The sequence below is a fragment of the Amblyraja radiata genome, chromosome 25 (assembly GCF_010909765.2).
Source record: "Amblyraja radiata isolate CabotCenter1 chromosome 25, sAmbRad1.1.pri, whole genome shotgun sequence".
Lineage (NCBI taxonomy): Eukaryota > Metazoa > Chordata > Chondrichthyes > Rajiformes > Rajidae > Amblyraja > Amblyraja radiata.
The window spans coordinates 15,531,933-15,552,055 of NC_045980.1; the positions used below are offsets into that span (position 1 = coordinate 15,531,933).

The 20,123-nt window shown below is 43.5% G+C and overlaps 1 protein-coding gene across 3 annotated transcripts in view; it reads right to left on the reverse strand.

Annotated features, from left to right (window-relative positions):
* Nucleotides 1-20,123, reverse strand: part of setd1b (SET domain containing 1B, histone lysine methyltransferase) — a 111,657-nt gene that overhangs the window by 46,712 nt on the left and 44,822 nt on the right. For all 3 annotated transcript variants that reach the window (XM_033043236.1, XM_033043237.1, XM_033043238.1), the window contains one exon: nt 5,269-6,090. In XM_033043236.1, coding sequence (XP_032899127.1) covers nt 5,269-6,090 — 822 coding nt within the window. The remainder of the gene's footprint in view (nt 1-5,268; nt 6,091-20,123) is intronic.

A 20,123-nucleotide genomic window follows, 5' to 3' on the forward strand; every position in this document is an offset into this window, starting at 1 on the left:
GAGTTCTTCCAGCACTTTGAATTATAGTCAAGATTGATTTTAACCAAACCCTCACGATGGCAAAGTATGCCAGTTGGAATAAGGCCAAGCAATCACATAGGACTACCACCACTGTCAGGTCACATATCATCCTAACTTGTTTCTTCCTCATTTAAAAACCCTTCATTGCCCCTTCTAAACAGCGTTCACTGCGCCAAATGCAGCAATTTAAGGCGGCAGATCACAACCACTTTCTCCAGAGCACCTGGAGAAGGTTACCAGCAATGGTATCCATAATGAATAAATTTAGTTTTAGTTTTTGAGATACAGCATGGAAACAAGCCGTTCAGCCCACCGAGTCCACACCGGCAATTCGATCACCCGTTAGGTTTGATCCTGACCACGGGTACTGTCTGTGTGGAGTTTGCATGTTCTCCCCGTGTCTGTGTGGGTTTCCTTCAGTCACAAAGACGTGCAGGTTTGTAGGGTAATTGGCCTCTGTAAGTTGCCTCTGTTGTGTAGGAAGTGGGATAACATGGAGCTGGTATGAATGGTTGATCGATGGCCGGCACGGACTTGGTGGGCTGAAGGGCCATTCTCCATGCTGTACCTATCTATCAATCAATGAGCAAACATGGAATCCTGTGCTGTAGTTTCTAATGATTGGCTTCTCAATGTTTTAGTTTAGTTTAGAGTCCATGTCGACTGGTGATCCACACACACTAACACTATCCTGCACATACTAGGGACAATTTCTAATTTTACTGAAGCCAATTCATCTACAAATCTGTAGGTCATTGGAGTGTGGGAGGAAACCAGGGCACCTGGAGAAAACCCACGCAGGTCACAGGAAGAATGTACAATCTCCGTATAGACAGCATCTGTAGTCAGGATCTAACCTGGGTCTCTGGAGCTGCAAGGCAGCAATTCTACCGCTGTGCCACCTTGCCGCTCCTGCATTTGTTATATTCATGGCCTCAACACTCCTCATTGAACCAATGCTGGCTGAATGCAGTGATAAATTGCTAGATAGTTTGGGCATGTGCAATGGACTCCCAGCAGCTCAAGGATGCCCATATTTTAGATCTGCCAAAGTTATGCCATATATCACAGGGCTATCATCTGTGTGAAAGTATGACCTTGCCTCTGCAAGAATCATATGGTGGAATAATTCTGCAGGACCAGCAAGTTACTATTACTTTCCCAATATTTAAATATTGCAATGATGCAGTTGATCAATCTAGTAAGATTAACAAAGATTCAGAGTCGTCCAGCACAGAAACAGGCCCTTCGGCTCAACTTCACTTGGCCAACCAAGATATCCCAGCTACACTAGTCTCACGTGCCCACGTTTGGCCCTTATCCCTCTAAACCTTTCCTAGTCATGTCCCTGTCCAAATGTCTTTTAAATGTTGTTATAGTACCTGCCCCAACTACCCCCTCTGGCATCTCATTCCATATACCCATACCAAAAAGTTGCCCTTCAGATTCCCGTTAAATCTTTCCCCTCTCACCTTAAACCCATGTCCTCTGGTTCTTGGATTTCCCTGCTCTGTTTAAAGGACTCTGAGCACCTACCCTATCTATTCCACACCGGTGTCAAGATAGATAAGGAATTTGTATATCAAAGATTTTGATCTTTTACTTAGTCGACTAGCAGTATCCTTTTCATGCCATATGTTGATAAGCCTAGCACAGGGCACTTTATCAAAAGTCTTCTGGAAGTTCATGTACACCGCATTGTAAGTGATGCATTACTCTCGTTTGCCCTTAATTAATCTATTATCCTACAGTGACCATTAACCATAGGATCTGTAGGGGGCGCTCCTCTGTGTGCAGCCATGTCAGTAGCGCGTCAGTTTTTCCAGCTTTTTTTTATTTTTTAGTATGTTTTAAAGTGTGTATTTTGTGTTTCTTTGTGTGTTTTGTGTGGGGGGTGGTGTGGGGGGGTGAGGGGGAAACCGCTTCGGTCGCCTCCTTCATGGAGAGGCGACTTTTTCCAGGTCGCCTCCCTCCGTGGCCTAACATCAAGGATCGACGCGGCCTTTCCCGGAGACGCGCCCGGGGCTTCAGCGGCGGGCGCAGCGTGGACTCTCGGCGTGGAGCGGGTGAGCCCTCGCTGGGGCTCGCTGGAGGGGAGTGCTCCGTTTCGCTGGCCCGAGGCAGCCGGCAGCCTGAAGTCGCAGCCTGAAGCCGCGGTCTGCAGAGCTCCAGCTGGTGCGGCGTCTACAGCCCGGGATCTCACGTTGGGGACCCGGGGGAAGAAGAAGAAGCCAGCACTGCCGGCCCGCGGCCGACTTCTACCGCGGGGCTGGCATGGACTTACCATCACCCCTGGAGGGGAGCTTCGACCGCCGGCCCTGCAGTCTACGGTGCTTCTGGCTGCGGCGGGGACTTTAAATCTCGACCGCCGGCCTGCGGCCTACAACAATCTAAAGCCGCGGTCTCCGGTGGGGAAGAGCCAATCCTGGACTGACTGGACTCTGGTCCTGACCACGGGGGGGAAATGGAGGAGGACTGGCCAAATGTTTGTGCCTTCCACCACAGTGATGAATGCTGTGGTGGATGTTTGTGTTACAGTTTTATTGTGTGTTCTTTATTATTGTACTGCTGCTGACAACCCAAATTTCCACCAACCCTGGTTGTGTGGCAATAAATTATATCTATCTATATCTATCTATCTAATCCCCAACCTGGAACAACCTCCTAGTATCCAAACAGCATGAAAAATTACTGCCAGTGACAATTCCTCTGCAATTGTCCCTAAATCATAGTGCCCTTTATTTCATCCCGTTCACTTATAAATGAGACGAGGCATTCCTAAAACTAGTGGTGAGAGTGTGTGTCTGCATGTGTGTCTGTGTCTGCACCTGCCTGTGTCTGCGTCTCTGTGCATGCGTGCATGTCTGCCTGCATGCGCACACACACATATACAAGGGATGTAAAGAAAGGGATTAAAAAGAACATGTTGATCGATTATCTTAGTTAGTGGTGGAAAGTTCATGTGAAGATTAAATGCGAAATATATCATTTATGAACTAGTTAACATCATGAGCTATTTGAAATAAAGAGATTCACTGACATAGGTAGAGAGAAACAAATTCTAGAGGAATCTAGAAACTGATGGATATTGAGTTCCTCCCAGCGTGGTTCTGTGTATATTCTCTCAGGGCTTTTACTTATTGGTTCTTACTCCAGAGTATCAATCACCTCTGTTGGATTTTTCCTTTTCCCCCAGGTTCAGCACTGCACTGGCTCAGACTGGCAACGGCATCTTCTTTTATGCTGCAGTGCTTCTACCTCCCCTTGCGCTGCACCCATGGACTCTCCACCGACTGCTATCCTAGTTCTCGGACTGAAAAAAATTACCTGCTGATCAGTACTGTGCTCATAACTGTGACCCCAGTGAGGTGAATGGGAAGAGCCAGTTGCAGGAAGAACAGAGGAGACCTTTCCATCTGATTTAATTCAATTCATCAAATTGTATCCCTTCTTTTAGACAATCCCTCAAATAACTTGCTTCCATGTCAGTTCTGAGGAGTGGAAGATGCATGTGTATGAACATTCAGAAGACATTTGAACAGGTCCATGGATAGGAAAGGTTTAGAGGGATATGGGCGGAAGGCGAGCAGGTGAGTGCGGCAGATGGAGCATCTTGGTCAACATGGGCAAGTTGGGCCAAAAGGCCTGTTTCCATGCTGTTTGACCCTTGGACGCTGTCACTCTTCATTGTGGAGTGGCTGTTGCACATATGCTTAAAGTGTGCATGGGTTTCTGAGGGTTTTTTTTTTAATACTTCCAAGAGTTTTATCCCCAAACCTTAACTGCAATCCACTGGTTTTGGGAGTTGACATCCAGCTCAGTAGACTGCAGATATAGACCATATTCTTGTTAGTATGAGAACTGAAGAAATATACAAAATGCTGGAGTAACTCAACAGGTCAGACAGCATCTCTGGAAAAAGGGAATAGGTGATGTTTCGGATCAAGACCCATCGGCTTGGTGCAAGCTGCAGAGCTTGGTTCACTGAAAGTTATTCTCATCTGGGTTTCTTTGGTTGATAAATGCCTCACACAGTAGCTTAACTATTAACATGTGTTTCATAATATTAGCACACTTGCTGTCAAACAAAACACCTGGAAAACATCAGACTCAAGTCATAAAAATGTTGTTAAATAAAACCTATAAAGAACTAGTTCTTACCAACCACCTCAATGTTGAGAAACAACTGACATATTCACAAATAATATAACAATCCTAACATCGGACAGCTCTCTAATGAAACATACAATCCTGGCCGGAAATCTGCTCCTATTATGGCCATTCTTTGGTGTTGTTTTCCTCTCTCAAATGGCCAGTTCTATTAACGGTGCAAGGAGCTTTTACTGTGGAATAATTTCCTAGCTCAAAAGTACTGCAGCAACAGAGAACACAATTGCAAACTTAATGACCATCGGCAACAATGGGAAATAATATTGGCATCATAAAATCCCAGGAGTAGAATAAATCAATTATTAGGTAATTATAGCAACGCCAAACAGAATGTCTAGTCCCCGATATATTTACTGATTGAAATGAGCAAGTCCTGCTTTGACATTTTCAATAGCAACATCTGTCCATTTTAAGAACGGTCTATTTGACAATTACATGTCGAGATTGCAGTATATAAGAGAGATAAAGCCGTGGGCAGAATTTCCACGTTAACTATATCCACTGAAGATGATCTAGGGAGGAATCCTATGGTAAAATTCATTGGTTTATAAGTTGTAGGAGCAGACATAGGCCATTCGGCCCATCAGGTCTACTCCATCATTCAGTCATGGTTTTCCCTCTCAACCCTATTCTCTTGCCTTATCCCAGTAACCCCTGACACCCATACTAATCAAGATTCTATCATTCTTCACCTTTAAAATATCCATCGATTTGACCTCCACAGCCTTCTGTGGCAATGAATTCCATAGATTCACTACCCTCTGACTAAAGAAATTCCTCTTCATCTCCTTTCTAAAGGTACGTCCTTTTATTCTGAGGCTAAAACTGCTTACAATACTCCAAATACGATCACAATATTCCAAATACGGCCTTATGAAGTCTCAGCATTACATCCCTGTATTTTGTTTTCTCTGAAGAAATTCACTTCAAACAATTTACAAGTATCAAAGCATCAGCAAAGAAGAGGGCCACTGATAGACCAAATAGTGAAACATATTGCAAGAAAAATCAAGATCAACATTGGCACAAATGCAGCAAGTTATAGTCCTAAAAGGCATAAGTAAACAAGTGTCTTACCTTTGCTTTGCGTTCTTTCCTCTCCCACCATTCATCAAAAGTCCTAAATGCCACCATCTCGACCATTTTGCGATTCAAGTCTCGCTTCATTATACTCTTAAGTTCCTTCATGACCACCAGCAAGACTCCGTCAATGGTGGCTTTGTGAGGGTCCTCTTTCTTGAGCTCGTATCCGGGTGGTGGAACGGTGGGATCAAACTTTGGCAAAGGAGTCCATGGCTGGCTGTGAGCAAGAGTTGAATTCACCAGATATGGGCGGCAGGGCTGCATATTTCCAAACTGGATGTTTATTCCGCCAGCAATGAAAGGCGGGTATGGAGATGGCCCTTGGCCTTGCATCATACGGCTCAGCATCTGAGTCTGCATCTGAAAGGACATCTGCACGCTCCCCCACTGATTGCCTATACAGTTCATCAGGTCCATGGACATCATGGGGTACATGTTCGGTGGGAAAGGATGAAGGTGCGGGAGCATGGGGGGTGGTGGTGGTGGAGGAGGCGGGGGAGGGGGCGGCGGGGGTGGGGGAGGAGGGGGCACCCCAGGGGGACACAGGTCTGACCGGGCGGGGAGCGGAGGGGGTGGAACCGAAACGGCAGGATGTGTCGGAGGAGGAGGGGGAGGGGGAGGGGGAGGAAGAGGTGGCGGCAATGGAAATCCTGTTTGCGGAGGTGGGGGCAGTGGATGGAATCCTGGTGGCGGTATAGGTATCGCAGGAGCTGAGGAGCTGACCACTATCGTCTCCGAGCACTCCGCACTGGTTATTGGACTCGTACTTATTTCATCGTCTGATATCTCCATGTCTTCTCCCGACGACTGCTGGGCCTGACAAAACAAGAGCGAAATAAAAATAAATTCAAACAGTCTCCTTTCAGAGTAAATATTTAACAAGGAAAAAGTTTGTGAAATATCTGACTTTTTAAATCATTGCATAACAATTGCATAAAAATTTAAAAAAAGATTTTAAATATAAATGAAAACAGCTACTTTGCTATCATAGTTTAACTAATCAATTCCTGCAAATTTATAATTCATATTTACACATTTTGTAATCTTCATTTTACTCCATGCCATTGCTGTGTTTATATTTTCAGATATTTAGTACAGATTGCTTAATAAAGTGTTATGCTTCCGTTTGGAAACTTCTAGGAACTTGGCAAGGTCCACAATGACAAAACCTGCCAAGAAAAAGCTGCGCCAGTGTTAAAGTGAACCGCATAATAAACAACAAACTCAAGGCAAAAAGAAGCACAAAGTCAACATTTTATAGCTTCTCACAATCTTGGCTTTCACTACAACAGGCATGATGAAAACAAGGAAAGAAGCGACTTTTTAATGTCCTTGAATTGTAATGTGTTATTCTAGGAACTGATTGTGGACTTTGAAGTGGAAGGATGGTGACCCACAATCCCATTTATATCAATGGTGGAAAGGGTCAAAAACGTCAAATTCCTGGGCGTGCATATTTCCGAAGATCTTTCCTGGACCCAGCACACTGATGCAATTATAAATAAGGCACATCAGCGCCTCTACTTCCTGAGAAGATTTCAGAGAGTCGGTATGTCAAGGAGGATTCTCTCGAACTTCTACAGGTGCACAGTAGAGAGCATACTGACTGGCTGCATCGGCAACTTGAATGTCCAGGAGCGGAAAAGACTGCAGAAAGTTGTGACCACTGCCCAGTCCACCCCCGGCTCTGAGCTCCCCACCATCGAAGGGATCTATCGCAGTCGCTGCCTCATAAAGACTGCCAACATCATCAAAGACCCACACCATCCTGGTCACACTCATTTCACCGTTGCCATCAGGAAGATGGTACAGGAGCCTAAAATCTGTAACATCCAGGTTCAGGAACAGCTGCTTCCCCACAGCCATCAGGCTATTAAACACGACATCAAATAAGCTCTGAACAATAACAGTCTATTATTATGATCGCACTATATCTGTTTATTTATTGTGTATATATGATCTATGGGCTATAAACACACTGAGGTTTTATCTTCCGTTTTGTACTATGTTTACATATTCTGTTGTGCTGCAGCAAGTAAGAATTTCATTGTCATATCTGGGACACATGACAATAAAACTCTCTTGACTCTTGACTCATGCTCCAGAAGGAACAGAATCAATAATGGAGACACAAGGAACTGCAGATGTTAGAACACAAAGTGCTCTAATAATTCAGCGGGTCAGGTAGCATGTCTGGAGGACATGGGCAGGCAACGTTTCAGGTCAGATCCCTTCAGAAGATCTTCAGGACTTTCTTCAGAACAATAATGGACAATGAAGCACGTTCAAACTCAATATTACACCAGACTAGGTGTAAACCCATTAGGCGCGTTGGGGAGCTAATGAAGTTGCTATTGAAATGAGGCCCTCCCTCCCCCAAACATCACTGGAAGGTGGTGGAATATTCTGTTTCACTGTACCGTTGGGGCGGGGGGGGGGGGTTGGGGGGCATTGTGACGTCACTGGAGGCTGGTGTTTTAAAAGGTGGTTTTGGTTTTTAAAAAACCTTTAATCATGAATAACCCGGGGGCGGGGGTTGTGAATAACCCAGGAGGAGAGGGGGGTGAATAACCAAGGGGGGGGGAGGGGGAAGAGGGTGTGAATAACCTGGGGGGGGTTGGGGGGGGAGTGGCACTCGGCAGCTTGAGAGCCCATTGTGATTGGTGCACTGTGAGTGGTATTGTGACATCATCAGTGGAAAGTACTGGAAAAAGGCTGTGTGTGAGAACCGTTTTTGCCTTTTTAAAAACTTGAATCGTCAATAACTTGTGAAATATAGGATGAGATCTTAAGTGAACCTGATTACTGCGTGGAGGGGGAAAATGTGAGTCACAATATGTACGTTTTGACGAAGGTAGAAAAACACATACATTCACACACGTATACATACATACAAGATGAGACATTTATAGGTATATAGATTCAGCACGGAATATTCACTATTAGCACATAGCATGGAATAGAGCCAATTTAAAACTGAATTCAATTTAAATAGTTCAATATAACATAGGCTGATATAGTTTTTAAAAGCTTTGTCTTAATGAAAAGTTGTGTCGAAACCCATGTAACATTTTTAACAAAAAATCATTAATATTCTCCCTATATCGATAAGGAGCTAGAAACAGATTCTGAGATTGCAATTTATCCCTGGGCAATGCAGGTAAGGATTTTCCAGACATGCGGCTCAGTTAATGTGAATGTAGGAGGGATCCGTAAGCTAAAAAATGCAACTATAATCACAATTAATCATTTGAGGTGTGTAACTTCATTCGCCAGTGAAAACTAGAGAAACTCTAAATACAAGAAAGGATAACCAGATTGGGCAAGGGATCTGGAGAAAGGCACCTTTGCAGCTTGTTCAGCCATTTAATAGGCGCATGTTCAATAAACAGACTCGAGGGGCTGATTGGCCTACCATGGGAGTATTTCTTTGGATGCCAAATAATTTAACATTTGAGATTTTAATATAGCAAAATATAAACCCAGCAACGGCACGGCATAAAACAAACATTATAGAATTTGTAAATATGGATTTATAAATTTTCAGGAATTGATTAGCTAAACTAAGACAGAACATTAGATGTTTTCATTTATATTTAAAATCTTTGGAGGAGCGATAAATAAAAATGGCAGGACATTCTGGGATGAATGTTACAAGAACATCCTATGTTGCAAGAACAATCCCATCTTACTTTACATGTATCATTTGGCAATGTATGTGTTGTTTTGTTACATATCCTCCAATTTCTTTAATAAATAATGAAAAAGAACTGCAACAACAAAGGCAGCTACGTTGCATTGCGAGTCAACATGGGAAAACATCTTCATAGCATCTCAAGTTACAAAACATGAACATTAATTTTCACCACTTGTTTTGCTGTACAGCATTTGTTTAATAAAGTTTGAGGCCTTTAACATTTGTGTTTGTATTTCCAGTAGGATTAACATTATTTTTAACTAACGTTGAGAAGTTTCAGCAAGACTCCTGATAACAAAGCAACACCTTCAATCCTATCATTGATTGTGTCTACAAAATATATATATGTGCACTCAAATATCCTCTGCCTTATATGTCACTAACAATAACAATGCGCAAATTCTACAAAATACCATTTCTCTTGAGTTACGCAACCACTATAATTTAAGATCATCTTTCCAATCCCTTTCCCTCGACACTTTGAGCGTTTTGTTTTGGACTCATCACTGGAATACCACCTGCTGGCCAAGCTGTTGCCTCATCTCAGCATGGTTTGCAGCCAGCAGTCTTTAAGTTTCCTTACTAAGAAAACGCTAAATGCAGTACCATCACCCTATCACATGTAGGCAAAACATTTCCCCTAATTATGCAAAGGGATTGGCAGTTCTCAAATGAACTACAATTAATAGGAATTATGCGTTTTGAATGTAGTAGAGGTATGTTTCACTGCAGACTGCAGTGTCTGGCACTACACCGGTTGCAACTAATTCCAAGATAATCTGCAAATGATCTAATGACAGATCATTTTTCCAGCGACAGGCAGACAAATGTTTTTACTTGAAGTCTCCCTGTAATCAGAACCGGTGTCCTATCCATCAAGTCCAAACCTGCTGTTCATTTTTACTTCACAGTTCAAACTGCAAAAGGACAAACTAGCGATTACGAGCCAGCAATACGCAAATCTCAGCAATAAGTAAAGCAAAGATCGTCAGTAACCCTTGGATCATCTACCTTCTATTCCAATACAGGAACTCTCCTGGTCACGGAAGACCTGACCTACGGAAATACGACTTTACGTAAATTCTCCCATAAACTTTTACAGCATTTTTCAAGTCAGGAATGTTTGTTACAGAAATACACACATCTTCATGAGCCACTGGAATAAGGGTAGCAGGTAGTTAATTCAAAGGGCAACTAGACTTCAAAATAAAACTGTTTCCATGTAATCTACATTCGGTAATCAAAGAGATACATTGTTTTTAAAAGAATGACAGTATGACGCCACTCAAAGAGTTTTAATGCAACATCTATTGATACTTTAAGGCCATTTACTGCATGGGAGAAGGGAATAAATATATATTCATGGTAATTGGCCCTCATTGAATTTATTCATTTCCGATTTAACAAAGAGGAAAATAATCAGTTTACAGTGAGATCTGAGGAACAGAATCTCTTTATATAATGTCTCTATATAATGTGTGCAAGATTTGAACGTTGTAAATTACACGTACTGTCCGATCAGAACAGATCCTTGCATCAAAGCATCTTAAAAATAGTGGAATATTCATGAATTGAAGTTTCCAATCCTATACTAAATATTATAATTTTAACAACACTTTCTCATGAAATTAGCAGGCATTTTATCACCTCTTCTAACATACAAGTGGCTTCACTGCAGTTGCTTAAAGCTTGTTACGTTGTTTATATTGTCACTAAATCTTAAACAAAAACTATAAAGTATACTTAGCAGTTTTATAACTGCACAATATGCTCCACACAGCTGTGAAGAACATTGCATTTTGCGTATGTTTTAAGTATTTCTTCAGTGGCTCGTTAAAATAGTCCAATGACCAGCAGAGAAATGCATATGCAATGAATCTGGGAAAGGTAAATCAACTGTAGCTCCCAATCTATGCAATAATACCTGCTTTATAAATACATTGTGAATAGCAGGTAAGGACTTGGATATGTGTTGTGTCTGAAACTGAATAGTCTGCCAATATTCACATCTGGGACCTGCACATTAATTACTGTTACTTGAGCAAAATATTGAAAATGGCGGCGCCCTGGTTGGCTGCGGCTGCATTGACTCTCGTTAGGGATAGCGATAAGTTTTCTAAGGTCCGGCTTCATAACTTGCAGCGGGCAGGCTGCAAGTTAACGTACGATCATGGGGCATTACTGAGATTACAACGATTACAACGGTTAAGCAGTAGAGACTACGTGGACGTTGAACTCGAGGAACGCCTGCACTGTCTCGGACTGCTGTGTCGGGAGGGCCCAGCGGCCTGCAGAATTGCGGAGACATTCACAAACACTGGCCGCTACAGAAGAACACGGAGGCGGCGCTACAGAAGGACACGGAGGCGGCGCTACAGAAGACAGAAGCGGGGCTGTCGAGGTGGGCTAACGGCGAGGCTAAAGGCTAACCCGTAGAGGACACCGCTCCCATCCGTTCTCCTGTCGAATGTCCGCTCTCTGGAAAATAAAATGGATTATCTACATCTGGATCTCACAATAAAAAGGGAGGTGAGAGACTGCTGCGTTATAGTTTTGACAGAGACATGGCTAAACCCATCTGTACCTGATGCGGCTGTCAGCTTAGGTAGGCTAACAACTTTCCGGCTCGACAGGGATACTGTTTTGACTGGTAAATCCCGGGGTGGGGGTGTGTGCATCTACACAAACAACAGCTGGTGTAATAATGCTACCGCTGTTTCCAGCCACTGCTCTCCGGATATAGAGTTTTTGACTGTGAAATGCAGGCCATTCTATCTGCCACGGGAGTTTACTGTGGTTAGCATTACTGCTGTATACATCCCCCCGCAGCCAACACTAAGGAGGCTCTGCGTATTCTCTACCGTTCCATTAGTGAGCTGCAAAGAAATCATCCAGAGGGCGTTGTCATTGTTGCTGGGGACTTTAACCAGGCCAACATGAAGACTGTCCTCCCTCATTTCCATCAATATGTGGACTTTGCTACACGTGGAGAGAATACGCTGGACCGGGTCTACAGTAACATCAAGCAGGCTTTCAGAGCAGTACCCCGGCCTCACCTCGGCTCCTCTGACCACCTCTCTGTAATGCTCATCCCAGCCTATAAGCCCCTGCTGATCAGAGAGAAACCCATTGTGAAGCAGGTTAGAGTCTGGTCTGAGGGAGCTACAGAAGCACTCCAGGACTGCTTTGAGTGCACGGACTGGGACATGTTCAGGACAGCAGCCACTCACAACCAAAACATCAATGTGGATGAGTATGCCATGTCAGTGTCGGGATACATACAGAAGTGCATGGAGGACGTCACTGTCATCAGGAACATCACAACCCGGGCCAACCACAAACCTTGGATTACTGCAGAGATGCGTGCTATGCTGAAAGCACGAAATGCGGCTTTTAAATCTGGTGATTTGGGGGCTCTGAGAACAGCGAGAGCCAACCTCAACCGCGAAATTAGGAAAGCAAAGCGCGCCCACGGACAGAAAATCCAGGGTTTCTTCCAGGATGATACCAACACCAGGAACATGTGGGAAGGCATCCGGGCCATAACAAACTACAAGGCCCCTCAGATGTCTTGTAAGGATGACACAGGCTTTCTAAATGAACTAAATAATCATTTCGGCAGGTTTGAGGCACTGAACACCACTACAGTGAGGAAATTAGAGCCACAACCAGGAGAACAGACACTGTCTTTTGAAACTGCTGAAGTCCGCAGAATCCTGGAGGGTATTGACCAGCGAAAGGCAGCCGGACCGGATAACATACCGGGGCGTCTGCTTAGGGGATGTGCCGACCAGCTGGCTCTGGTTCTGACAGATATTTTTAACATCTCCCTGAACCAGGCCATTGTTCCATCATGTTTCAAGACAGTCACCATCATACCAATTCCCAAAAAGTCCACAATAACCTGCCTGAATGATTACCGCCCCGTAGCACTCACATCAATAATAATGAAGTGCTTTGAGAGGCTTATTAAGCAGCACATGGTCTCTAAACTCCCCTCCAGTTTTGACCCGTTCCAGTTTGCTTATCGCCCGAACCGCTCCACAGAGGATGCTATCTCCTCTGCAGTCCACCTGAGCCTACAACACCTGGAGGAGAGGAACACCCACGTGCGGATGCTGTTTGTTGATTTCAGCTCAGCATTTAACACGATAATCCCCCAGCATCTGGTGAGCAAACTGGCACCCCTAGGATTCAATACCATACTATGCAACTGGATCCTGGATTTCCTTTCTGAAAGACCCCAGTCTGTGCGGGTGGGGAAGAACACCTCCTCGGTCATCACACTGAGCACCGGCTCCCCTCAGGGCTGTGTCCTTAGTCCGCTGCTCTTCACATTGATGACACATGACTGTGTCGCCAGGTCCACTACTAACCATATCATCAAATACGCGGATGACACAACAGTAGTGGGCCTCATCCGCAATAACGACGACCAGGCATATAGAGAGGAGGTGGAACAGCTGGTGAGCTGATGCAGCAGGAACAACCTTCTCCTAAATGTGAACAAAACCAAGGAGATTGTCATCGATTTCAGAAGGAAAATTCAGCCCAGTCACACTCCACTATGCATCAACAACTCAGCAGTGGAGCAGGTGAAAAGCATCAAGTTCCTGGGGGTGCATATAACGGACACCTTAAACTGGTCCACAAACATTACATCTCTGGCAAAACGGGCACAGCAGCGGTTGTACTTCCTCCGCAGGTTGAGAAGTTTACACCTCCACCCTCCCATCCTCGCCACTTTCTACAGAAGCACAATTGAGTCGGTCATGACCAGCTGCATCTCTACGTGGTGCGGCAGCTGTACAGCTGCGGACTGGAAGTGCCTTCAGAGAGTGGTGAGGACAGCGGAAAAATCATTGGGACTTCTCTTCCTTCCATCATGGACATGGGGTACAAGCGCTGTCTGATTAGAGCTAAGGGCATTACCAGAGCCCCCACACACCCACAATTTGGACTGTTTATACTGCTTAACTCTGGGAGGAGGTACCGCAGCATGAAGAGCGAGACAACCAGGTTCTGCAACAGCTTCATCCCCCAGGCCATAAGATTACTGAACAATCAACAAAACCGAGGCTAGAACTTTTTAAATATCGACACTTTTTAAAAAACCTTTTATATATATTTTATTTTACAGAACCATGCACATGAGGCATTTTTATGGACGCACCTAGCACTTTTACCATTACCTGATTTGGAGAGTCAAATGCAACGAAATTTCGTTCAAGGTGCACTGTGTCTAGGTGTATATCTAAATGACAATAAAGTTTTCATTCATTCAAAATCACTGCAGAAATTGGTGGATTGGCTTCTTTGGAATGTCAGGGTGTTAAAGGAAAACTTGATTGAAGTACATAAGAGGCATAGTTAGGATAGACAGTCAGAACCATTTGCCCCAGGGTGGAAATGTCCAACACTAGGGGGGCCACAAGGTGAGAGGGGGGTAAGTTTAATGGAGATGTGCGGGGGAAGTTTTTTTTTAATTTACAGAGAGTAATGGGGGCCTGGACACTTTGTCAGGCATGGTGGTGGAGGCAGATACAACAGTGGCATTCAAGAGGCTTTTAGATACAATGACTCCATAATGTTTGAGACAAAGACCCATCATTTATTTATTTGCCTCTGTACTCCACAATTTAAGATTTGTAATAGAATAAAAATCACATGTGGTTAAAGTGTACATTGTCAGATTTTAATAAAGGCCATTTTTATACATTTTGGTTTCACCATGTAGAAACTACAGCAGTGCTTGTACATAGTCCCCACATTTCTGGGCACCTTAATCAGGGCTGCCAACTCTCACGCATTGAGCGTGAGAATCACGCATTTCGCCAAATTCTCATGCTCTCACGCTGATCACAAACTTCTCACCCTCTGTCGTGAGAAATTCTGTGATCAACGAAAGTTTCAAAAGTCATATCAACTGCATGGGCCGCGGGTGTTGGAGAGCCGGGGCTGAGGGAGGGATGGAAACAGAACCAGCAGCGGGGACAGATGCGGACGGGGAGCCGGGGCTGGCGAGTGTTTGCCGGGCTGGCGAGTCGCTCGCTACAGCTCCGGCCATGGAGCAGCCTCAGTGCAAGAGTCCCGGGCCATCAGAGGCATCGGAAGCGTTGCTCCGCTGCCGTGAGAGTTTCTGTGTCGAATTCGCCCAGGTGACCGGCATGGACCAGGCTGTAGCTCGGTGCATCCTGAAGGACAACCAGTGGCTGCTGGAAGTAAGTACCAAGCACTGGGTAGAAACGGTGGAAGACAGTGGCCTTCAAATAGGGGTGGTTGGTGAAAGCATCCTGCTTGCCTGCTAAATGTTCACTTACTATAACTGCAGGAAAAATGTTCCAGATGTTGGGGGAGTTCAGAACCAGGGTTTACAGTTTAAGAATAAAGGGTAGGCCAGTTAGGACTGAGATGAGGACAAACTTTCTTCACGCAGAAAGTTGTGAATCTGTGGAATTCTCTGCCGCAGTGGAGACCAATTTACTGGATGTTTTCAAGAGAGAGTTACATTTAGCTCTTGGGTCTGGCGAAATCAAGGGATATGGGGGAAAAACAGGAACGAGGTACTGATTTTAGATGAACAGCCATGATCATATTGAATGGCAGTGCTGGCTCAAAGGGCCGAATGGCCTATTCCTGCACCTATTTTCTATGTTTCTATGCGTGAGTATATGGCAATAAAACTCGACCACGATTTTGAAGCATTCATGCATGGTGGAGGTATAATGTAGTCATAGTGATACAGTATGAAAACAGGCCTTTCGGTGCAACTTGCCCACACCCGCCAACATGTCCCAGCTACACTACCTGTTTTTGGTCCATATCCCTCCAAACCTGTCCTATCCATGTATCAGTAACTTTTTCTTAAATGTTGGGATAGTCCCTGCCTCAAATACCTCCTCTGGCAGCTTGTTCCATACACCCACCACCCTTTGCGTGGAAAAAGTTACCCCTTAAAAAGTTACCTCTTGAAATTACTTCAAACAAAAACATTGAAATCATACTTCTACAATGGAATAAAACATGATTTTAATACATCAAATTTCAAAAAGTCCCTACCGTGGGAGGGGGACAGCCCCCTCCCACACCCTCCCCCCACTTGGTTGCTCCACTCCCTCGCCAGGTACCCCCCAAGGCCAGTGATCAGTAATCGTTCAGCCTCCCCACTTTCAAAGACACTCCATGGCCCCTGGTTCAGACAGAGAGCACGGCCAGATGTGACCAGGGAACTGATGTCTGGATCCCAATGCTCAGCGCTTGTGTTTCAGAGTTGGATAATGTTATTGCTTTTTAATTAGCCAGATTTGTAATTAGTGGACAAAACCTTAATTTATTAATCCGGAATATCCAGGGGGGATGTCATGCAAGGTGTCAGGCTGTCTGTCACAACATACAGCCCCGATAACCCATTATTTCCTTCAGTTAAATATTGGGACGGTAGCACTATTTTTTTATTTTTCTGATGCCAGTTAAACTTCACTTGGATTTCAATCACTTCAATGTAAAAGTAATTGGGAATGGGGAGCAATGGAACAAAAATTTGCCCCCGGTACATATTAACTGTAATATAATAATGTATGCATGTTGGTAGGTGCAATCAAAACAAAGATATTTTTATCATTGTTGTGTTATGAATACCACAGAAAATATTATGTACTCTCAAGATCACATTTAATAGAATAATATTGCTTAAATATATAGTTATTGGACTTTGCATTTCGGAAAAGTCCCAGCAGAGAGGAAGACAGCAAAATACTGAAAATATTGGGGGTGAAAATGACTTCAGGACAGTTTGTTAGGAAAATGAAGGAAATGGTAACAGAATACTTATACAGCTGAGTGAGTATAATTTTATGGATGAGAAATTGTGTTCAACCAATTGATGACTTCTTTGACAAAGTAACTAGCATGTTAGATAACAAGGAAGCCAATGGATGTAGCAAATTTTGTTATACAAAATTTGGTCTTTGAAGTGCCCCATAAAAGATTACCACATTCGATAAGCACCTGTGGACTTGAGCATAATAGGTTAAGTCCAGGGGGTCAGATATGGGGCTTTATGTGTGGGCCACATATATTGTCAGTGCAGAGGGGCTTTGAGCAAGGACAAGTGTGCATCCAGGTCTGGAATAGTACTAGGTGTGCAGTCAAAGCTGGGACAATGGGAGTGTTCAGCACTGGGAACCTAAGCAGGTAAGCAGCTATGATCAGGGTAGAATAGGGGGCCAGGTGTAAGGCTGGACTCAGGGTCAGGAATGAGAGAAGGTATGCAACTGGAGTCAGGGTCAGGAATAGTACCAGGTGTGCAGTGAGACCCAGGTTGGTCAACATGGGCCAAGTGTTTGATTATAATCTGATTTCCATACATGAATATACTAAGATCATTCATGTGCTCTACTGTGGAATGTAATTAGGAATGTAATTTAGCCTAACCTTATTCCTAACAAGACTGGCGGAAAGACTAGGTGCTGAGAGACTCTTTTATACCTGTATTAAGGCGCCATTTAAACACAGCTGAGCAATTACAAACGCCTGTGAAGCCTTGTGTCCCAAACTTTAAGGTGTCCTGAAATGGAGGGACTATGTATAAACACTGCTGTAATTTCTACATGGTGAAACCAAAATGTGTAAAAATGTCCTTTAATAAAATCTGATAATGTGCACTTTAGCCACATGTGATTTTTTTCTATTACAAATCTCAAATTGTGGAGTACAGAGGCAAATAAATAAATGATGGGTCTTTGTCCCAAACATTATGGAGGGCACTGTAGGAACATGCCGCGACTAGAAGGGTATGGATCATGGAAGGGCAGATGAGGTCAGTTTAATTTGGCATTATGTTTCGGCACTGACATTATGGGCTTAAGGGCCCATTCCTCTGCTGTACTGTTCAATGCTCTAACACTGGAAGAACAGTAGCTGAACCAGCAGCAAGTATCTTCACATAGGCAGGGATAGCTTGATATGCAATATGAAATATAATATACTATAACCTTCAATGGCAATTATTATTGCTATTGATTCCCTTTACAATGTAAGACTCTATTCAAACTAAAAACACTCTTCAGAAACAAAAGATTAAATGGTTATGAGCTGGACCAGTGATTTTCTTTTCTGTTTGGTTATTTCTTGTTTGTTCAACAGATTTTGGGTCCATTTGTTCCCATTATTTTGTTTTTCCATGTAAATGTATAGAAAATAAGAGGGGGTAGGACCAGAAAAGTTTTCGAACTTCTTCTTACCCCTTTTGAACATGAACGATATTATTTATATTATTTGAGTTACTTATTTGTTTGTTTTCCTTTGTGTTTTATTTTCTTTTTTTTTTATTGCTTACAAGTTTATTTGTGTTTATATTTTTTAACATGTTCAATAAAAATTAATAATTAAAAAAAAAAAAGTTTAATTAACCTCTTATGCAAGGAAAACATAGTTCTTTTGCAAACTCAGCATACTAATTTCCACCCACTTTGAAAGCAGATGGACAAGTGACTTCCAATAAAAGATTTGCACATTAAAGAACAGTTGGGAGTGAACTGTCATTAATGTTAGAAAAAGTGTAGAGCACTTTCCCACTGAGTACAAAGGCACAATGCTTTTTTTTTTGTAAAGACCTATAATCAGAGCTTCAGCAATAACAGCACAGCTGCTGGTTTGCTTCATTTATGTCACAAGCGAGCAGACACAAAGAACCTGACTGAAGGAATGTTCAGTACAGGCAGCGTTTGGGAAGAGGTGCACTATGGCACATCAAGGCAATGATATTCACATACCTGTACTACAATCATGGTAATGCTCTAGTATAAGACTGAGGCCATTCCGTCCACACTGACCCTCTCCCAAATGACTCATTAGTTCCAGCCACCAGTCTCTTTTTTATAATTGCACATTTTCTGGGCAGTTGAAGGTCAAAGTAGAATCTGCCTCCATGATATCTGCAAGCAATGAATTCCAGATTCCAACCACATAAAAAGTTTTTTTTTCTCACACCACTCCTAATCAACATAGAAAATAGCAGGAGTAGGCCATTCGGCCCTTCAAGCCAGCACCACCATTCAATATGATCATGGTTGATCATCCAGAATCAGTACCCTGTTCCTGATTTTCCCCCATATCCATTGATTCCGTTAACCCTAAGAGCTATATCTAACTCTCTCTTGAATACATCTAGTGAATTGGCCTCCACTGCCTTTTGTGGTAGAGAATTCCACAGATTCACAACTCTCTGGCTGAAAATGTTTTCCTCCTCTCAGTCCTAAATGCCCTACCCCTTATTCTTAAACTGTGACCTCTGGTTCTGGACTCCCCCAATCGATCCATTCTTTCATCATATATGTCAGTCCCACTTTCCCGGGAATTAACCTGGTGAACCTATGCTGCATTCCCTCAATAGCAAGAATGTCCTTCCTCAAATTAGGAGACCAAAACTACACACAATACTCCAGGTGCGGTCACACCAGGGCTCTGTACAACTGCAGTAGGACCCCCTTGCTCCTACACTCAAATCACCTCCACTATCTACTCAACCCAGATTCCTTATTTACGCACTTCTGTATAATCTCACCTTGGCATTCTCTTCCTTAGAGATCCCAATCTCTTTAATCTATCCTTGTAACTATTATCCTTCATCCAAAGAACTATTCTCATAAATCTTTTATGGACCCCCACAAATGACTTCTCATCGTTTCTATGATGTGGTGATCAGGAATAAGCACAATACACCAATTGACGTGTAGAGCAGTATTTTAAAGGTTCAATGTTGCTTTCCTGCCTTTACATTCTATGTCTCTCTAGATCAACCCTTGCTTTGTTTATGTGTAAGAAGGTACTGTAGATGCTGATTTACACTAAAAATAGACACAAAATGCTGTTATAACTCAGCGGGTCAAGCAACATCTCTGGAGAAAAAGGAATAGGTGACGTTTCGGGAAGAAGGTTCTTGACCCAGACGCGAGTCTGAAGAAGCGCCTCGACTTCAAACATGTCTGAAGAAGGGTCTTGACCTGAAATGTCACTTATTCCTTTTCTCCAGAGATGCTGCCTGACCCGCTGAGTTACTCCAGCGTTTTGTGTCTATTTTGATTTGTTTATGTCTCATTAACCTGCCCTGTCACTCTCAATAATGTGTGCACACATACCCCTGGGCCCTCTA